At 34.0% G+C, this 7,189-nt stretch overlaps 1 protein-coding gene across 1 annotated transcript; it reads left to right on the plus strand.

Annotated features, from left to right (window-relative positions):
* Positions 1–2,675: 2,675 nt before the first annotated feature.
* LOC145314039 (uncharacterized) lies at positions 2,676–6,974 on the plus strand. Its single transcript, XM_080153772.1, has 5 exons — positions 2,676–2,769; positions 3,371–3,416; positions 4,528–5,250; positions 5,691–5,852; positions 6,519–6,974. The coding sequence occupies exons 2-5, from the start codon at positions 3,375–3,377 to the stop codon at positions 6,621–6,623; spliced, it is 1,032 nt and encodes a 343-aa protein (XP_080009898.1). The 5' UTR covers positions 2,676–2,769; positions 3,371–3,374; the 3' UTR covers positions 6,624–6,974.
* The last annotated feature ends 215 nt before the right edge of the window (positions 6,975–7,189 follow it).

Genomic DNA, 7,189 nt, shown 5'->3' on the forward strand with positions numbered 1-7,189 from the left:
AGTTGTTTGTTTTAGCTTTAGATAACTACTAAACCAAGTAAGTTCTTCATTTTTAGGAAAGCTTCACATAGGTCATGGGATGGTTTCAGGCAATTCAATTTAAATTCTTAGGTCTTCGTATGGTTTTAGTCTATTTTTCTGCCCATCCCTCTACCATTTAATGCGAAGCCCCGAGATGCTAGAGGCGCATGTACATTATTTTGACTAAGATGTAAAAATAAAAAACAATGGCTTGGAACTAGTTAATATTGCTTTGATTTTATTTCTTACGGCTGAAGATTTTTTTTGTATCCATTAATATATCCATGAATTCATGAAAATTCACCAGGGGACCGAAAAACATTTCGTTATATCAATCTTTAATATTTATCAGGGATTGGAACAATTATTCCAGTATGGCTTCCAAGCCGATTAATATCCGCTGGATAAGAACCGGTTATCAGCCATACTGAAAACGCATGTTAAATATCGCATTGAGGACAAGTTTCCACAAATATTAAAATATATTTTTTTAGCATGGACCTTTCCCACTTCGGGTCTAACAAAACAGGATTTGATCTTATAATTTTTCAATGTTATATCTGTCTAAAGCTGTCTTTAATACGATGCGATAAATAACTTTTATATAACAAGGATGATTTAGCCACCTTTTTGAGAAAAAAAACAAGCAAATCATATCATAAATTGACAAAAAATTGGGTTAGATAGATTTGATCTGTCCGTCTGTCTCTATCTGTTTGCCTGTCTGTATATAATTTTTCTGTGCTTTTGCATGTCTGTTATTCTGTCAGTTTGTTTATATATGCCCGTCTATATGTCTATTCGTCTTTCTGTCCGTCTGCCTGTATGTATATTTGTTTTTCTTTCCCTCTTATTGTACGGCTGCAGTATTTGGGTTTGATCTGTCTGTCTGTCAGGCTGTTAATCTCTTTGTCTGTTATTCTGTATGTTTGTATTTGTTTGTATATGTATCCGTCTGTCTTTCTGTTATGGGAGGTTAGGAATTTGTTCTATATATTTTACATAAAATATTTTTTTGTTCTCTTCTCCTAAATTGTTTTTCATGATTCTTATACATTTTTGTGCCTTCTTTGTTTTCAAGTTTTGCCTTTTTGGAGATATTTAGTTATTTTGTTTGATTGGTTACGTTTTGTATGGAAATTACAATTTTGGGGCGTAGCTTCTCTACAAGCAAACAATGTTGGTCTGTCATGGATACACAAAATTAACCTTTCTGTATATTACAATGAGTGGTTGAAACATTTGGACACTTTAACTTAATGAACTAATCAAAATTCAAGTTCCCAAAGATGTTAAGCCAACGTCTATGAAAATTTTATTTTAAAACTTTGGGAACTAGTATAAAAAATAGCCCCATGTCCCATCCCACCTTTTTTATGTAAAAACTTTCCTATTTATTATTTAAGTTTAAACTAACCCTGTGGGGATACACAATTACCCCACCCCACCTAACCTGAATTAAAGCAATAATAAAAAGCAAAAAAAAAAATTTAATATTAAATTTTAGTTATTGCTTTTGTATATTATATTACTAGGAGTCATAGTGTATTTTCAAAAACAAATCTTGTTTTCATATTAAGCATGCATGGGTGTACGGATAATTAAATGAACATAAACATTTCTATGAGGCCTTTTTAATCATATTGTGTATGTAGGTAACTTGTAACTTTTAGATCGGCTCTTGGCATTTTTGTATTTAGTGACTAATATTTTGGCTTCATTTCAAGGAAATCTGTATTAAAAAAAATAATGATAGTTTTAGGATTCAAGGTTTGATACGGCATATACATTTTTCCAGATTTTCAGAAAAAGTTTTCCAGTATGGGTTAAAACTGATAATTATCCGCTGGATAATACCAAACATCATGTATAGCATCAAATTACAGAAAATTTCCCACAAATTTTAAGATAAAAGTAATAAGCATAATACCAGTTTTGTTAGCCTGGGCCTTAGGCCCCTCGGGGCTGACAAGAATGGCTGTAATCTTATTTTCATTTTAATATCTGCATATAAAGCAGTATAATATTCGCCTCGACAATTAACTATTGATGCTTTGCTTGGTCGTTTTTACAATTTATCTACATTTCTAGTAAAGTTACATATTCTTTTCTGTCATAAGTTACAGAATAACACTAAACACATATGCTGAAATGAAGAAAACAAGCATAAAAATGCACACAAGTGGCGCAGCAATCAATAATTTTAACCAGGGATCCAAGGGGGAGGGGGTTAAAGATGTTTACCAAACCCACCCCCACCTCCCAAAAAAAAAAACGAATTAGGTACCCTCAAATTTTTTGCATCAATTTTCCCCGACCCCCAAAGCTGAATTACCCCCACTTTCCAGATTTTTTACTGTCGCCCGCCCCCCCCCACAAAAAAAAAAAATAAAATAATCAAAAGCTAGATCATATGTTTTGATCCCCCCTAAAAAGAAGGATGTGTTTCCTTGCAAAAAAACATTACATTAATCCATGTTAGGAAACCTTTGTCTGTAATTGCTTTTTTCCACATCAAAATTTCGCCTTTAGTCTACTGATTTTAATTGACATAAAATCCATAGAATTATTTTTTTCAAATGTGCCGACAGACAGATATTGTTATTTTTGAGTAGACTCGTTAAAAATATACATACTCAACTATGAAATTATGATTTTAGATTTAGAATTTAAAATTCTCAGTTGAGTTTTGATATTTACTTAAAATACATGTGCTTTACAACTTAGAAAAAAAGTGGATTGTTATAGGTAAAATATTATTATTACTAGGATTTTGGAAGATAAACTATCCTACAAACTATAACTATTTTTATTTTTTTTTTGTGGAAAATTGTCTGCAATATTTATATATTTTAATATGCAAATTTTAAGCCAACTGGCCTACCTTTGGTTAATTAAAATGTATACTGGCCTGCAATAGGTCATAAAGAGCTTCATCAAAATAATGTTTAAGCTTATTATCTAGCAGGGCAGTTGATCAATTCATAATTTTACAGTCAAAATAAATCTCTTCTTTAGCATTATATGGATGAATGAACGGACAAAGTAAGATATAAAGTAGATGCATATTCTATTTATAAGGGAGTCCTTACAAAAAAAATTAGTCTATTCAAACAGCATTGAGAAATAGTCTTTTAATCGCATCGTATTAAAGAAAGCTTTTCAAGGATATTAAAATATATCAAAACTGGTTTTATTCTAATAATTTTTATTTCAATATTCGTGAAAAATTGTGTGTAATGCGATTATATAGAGTATTAAGTATGGATCAGAACCGATTTAATCCTGCGGATATTAATGTAAATTTTCTGTAACTAAGTAGCTTCAAACTATAAAAAATTGTGTTTAGGAACATGTGGATTCTGGTTGTAGCTTCTTTGGTCTCCCTGGCAGGGGTAAAGATATATGTAAATAGAAAATATACAAAGAACATTTTTCAAGCAGGGAGCAGACTCTTTATTTCACCAGTCTCCAAATTTTTATAATAACGTTTTCTTATTCGTTGGATTAATAGCTTTAGAGACTTTATAAATTTTGATTGGTGGATTCATTCAGTTGAGAGTTCACAGGTATCAACCATCAATTGCAACCTACAATAGGGGTAATTTTAAATATCATCAATGGTGATGTACATCAATTCATCGTCCATTGTCTTATCCCTTTAGATCCCTAGATATATTTATGGAATAACTGGCGATTTATTAAGACATAGGGTATAGAGAAGCTTTCTTATAGAGAGAGAGTGAGTGAGAGAGAGAGAGAGAGAGAGAGAGAGAGAGAGAGAGAGAGAGAGAGAGAGAGATAGAGAGCGGGAGAGAGAGGGAGAGAGTGTGAGAGAGACAGACAGACAGATAGAGAGAGACAGAGACAAAGAGAGAGAGAGAGAGAGAGAGAGAGAGAGAGAGAGAGAGAGAGAGAGAGAGAGAGAGAGAGAGAGAGAGAGAGATAGAGAGAGATAGAGAGAGAGAGAGAGAGAGAGATAGAGAGAGAGAGAGAGAGAGAGAGAGAGAGATAGAGAGAGAGAGATAGAGAGAGAGAGAGAGAGAGAGAGAGAGAGAGAGAGAGAGAGTGGGAGAGAGTGTGAGAGAGAGAGACAGACAGATAGAGAGAGACAAAGACAAAGAGAGAGAGAGAGAGAGAGAGAGGGGGGGAAAGAGAGAGAGAGAGAGAGAGAGGGGGGGAAAGAGAGAGAGAGAGAGAGAGAAAGAGAAGAAAATAAAAATGGTAGTAAAAATAAGTGTATCAATAAACTTGATTTCAATAGGGCAAATTGGAAGCTGATAAAAATATCTCCAATAAAAATGGGACAAATGTTAAAATGTTTTGCCAAATTATTCCATTTGACGTCATATGAGAAAGAAATATGACATCAATCAAGATACTTTGGTTAAAAGATTTGAAATTTGTCCCCTTTTTTGGAGACACGTTTACAAGCTTCGGCATATTTTGAATTAGATTGAAATTTGAGTTCTTTTTACCTATTTCTTTACCTGTAAACAAATACAGGCGACAACAACTTCTGGGGCTGATGGGGTAGAGATTCTTGCGGGATATCTGGCTGACATAACAGCCACTATGGACCAGATATCAACCTGCGACCATCCCATAAACCAATTCGAACAGGAGATTCGCCACCTCAACTTTGCACTCAGAGGAGTTACCGACAATGATGAAAGGGATTACAAGAACTTGCTAATCAACATCTTCAACGCCAAGAAGGACATGCAGTATTCTTGCATCAAGACCATTGCCATCATCAGGGATATAGTTTCCAGACTTGAGAGTATTGACAAGATGACAACAAAGCTTTCCAACTACCAAGAGCCTAAACTGAGTAAGATGTCCACATTCTTGATGAAAGCATTTCGTAGAATGATCATCACCAATGTTGAATCGTTAACCGAAGTTAGAAAACAAGTCGTGGAAGGAAAAAGTAATATAAAAACCGCTGGGCAACTAACCATAGGTCTCGAGGCCAAAATGATTGATTTAAGAGACAACGGTCCTCCGGTAGAGATTGAAATAGAGGTGGTCAAGACAGCTCTCAACACTGCTCCCATGATCGACCCTCTGTTTGCACAATATCAGTTTATTGAAAAGGATCATTTCAAGCGTAAGGTTAGGCGTAATATCAAGCTTCTGGCAACAGCCAAGGAGTTCACAGCTGCTCAAAAGGAGAAAAATGATGACCTGGTGAAAGCACTTGATGAAAGAATCAACAAATTAAAGGTAAAACACATAATTGTCTTTTCAAATAAATCATTTGACAAAAATTTTGTTTGGTAAAATTATCCTATTTTTCTGATTTTTGAAATAATGATTCCAATGGCATAATATTATTAGCTAATGATTTCTATAATCTAGTCCTAAAAATGTAAAAATATCCTTAAACAGCATCCTATATTTAAGCAACTTAAGAACAAATACATATTAAATTTATTTTAGAGTTTAAGATTAATAGTCTGCTATCTAAGTTCTGACAATCTACATGTCTTGTTGTTCAATTGCCTTACGGTCTGATTTTAGAGCTTCGCTATTATTAATGTTGTCATTCTTGTTTTCTACTTTTTTTAATGTCATATCTGTTAAAGGATGATAATTTTTAACATATGGTTAAAAATGTTTGAAACCTGAAAATATTGAATCTAATTGCTGTTAATCCTGTTTAGGCTGGCCAAAATTTGTTGGAAGCAAATGCGCCAACTCCTGCCAAATGGACCAGTCTAAGACCAAAGTTTGAAGAAATTCGCGGCAAGAGCGAAGCTTTCCTCGCTCAGGGACGTAGGGAGGAGGTAGTGGAGGCGGAACAAGAGGATGAAAATAAAACACAGGCATAGAATAATAATAAACAATTGATTGAGAAAGATAAAATTTGCGTTATATTTATCTAGAGGCTCGGCTCCTTGTGGCATCTAGGGACTTTGAGAAGATGGAAGGGGGTTAAAAATACCCTCCACTTTTTTACTACATTTTTGAAGGGGGGGGGGGTGGGCGGGGTTGCGGCATTATTTTCAGGGGCTAATTTAGGATAAGGTACCATCCCCCAAATAGCTATAAACCTTTTCTTAACCTAAAGTAAATCCATTTTGGTCTCGCGGTTTTCGTGGTAATCGAAATCCAGAGGTAGAGTATAACCATTTCGGTCTCGCGGTTTTCGTGGTAATCGAAATCCAGAGGTAGAGTAGAACCATTTCGGTCTCGCGGTTTTCGTGGTAATCGAAATCCAGAGGTAGAGTGGACAATTAGCTGGTTATGTATAAAAATAGTCCCAAAGATTTTATCATAATGTTTTCTTATTTGTTGCCTTATTAACTTTGGGGACTTTAGTGCATTTGATTGGTTAGTTAATTAATTTGAGTGTTGAAACGTTTTAACCACAAATCTTATCTACAGAAGGGGTTAGTATGTGAATCATCATTAGGGATGTATTGTACATTGATTTATCGGCCATTGTCTTATCCCTTTCGATCCCTGAATTATTATTCCATGAATTGAAGGTTGGAACTTCTACAACTACAACTCCTAAGATTGAACCAAGAGCTGCTGTGGTGACAAATTCAAGTCCCGCCATAAACATTCAGCATGATCCAGATTACGAATAAATCATTCAAAATGTTTGTTTGTCCTTTGAATCAATTACTGAACCGCCCATAACCCCATCCCACTTATTTTCTTTTTTAACATAATTATAATGCCATTAAGAAGCTCTGAAACGTTTACCTAACCTAACTTAATAAAAGCCACCTTTTATTTAAAAATCTTTCAAATTAATTTATGCTTTCAACCAACCCTCTGAATTATTTAATTGTAAGAAATCTACAACTGATATTTCTGTAAGAATTTGTATCGAAACATGAATAAAACTTAACTAATGTATTTTTATCTAATTATGTATACATGTATATCAATATTCAAATGGTTAAATTTAAAATTAATAAAAATATGTATTAAAATGTTATTTGCTTTAGTATTTCAAGTTACTCGATAAGTTAATGGTCAGTCAACCTTTCTGCGGGGGAGGGGGGTGGTGATTTAGTCTCGTGAATCTATATAAAATTACTTGGATGTTGCACCAGATTTCCATGTACTCTAATAAAGTGATACTCACAGCTGGCTAAAATAACGATACCTCATTTCCTTTACCCTCCTAATGGATGAACGAACTATT

This window comes from Acartia tonsa, chromosome 3, assembly GCF_053477335.1.
Source record: "Acartia tonsa isolate MP-2025a chromosome 3, ASM5347733v1, whole genome shotgun sequence".
Lineage (NCBI taxonomy): Eukaryota > Metazoa > Arthropoda > Copepoda > Calanoida > Acartiidae > Acartia > Acartia tonsa.

Coding starts and splice junctions, on each gene's coding strand:
- LOC145314039 (XM_080153772.1), top strand. CDS start 3,375: ATGTGGATTCTGGTTGTAGCTTCTTTGGTCTCCCTGGCAGGG. Junction 3,417..4,527: donor CTTTGGTCTCCCTGGCAGGG/GTAAAGATATAT, acceptor AAACAAATACAG/GCGACAACAACTTCTGGGGC. Junction 5,853..6,518: donor AGGATGAAAATAAAACACAG/GCATAGAATAAT, acceptor CATGAATTGAAG/GTTGGAACTTCTACAACTAC.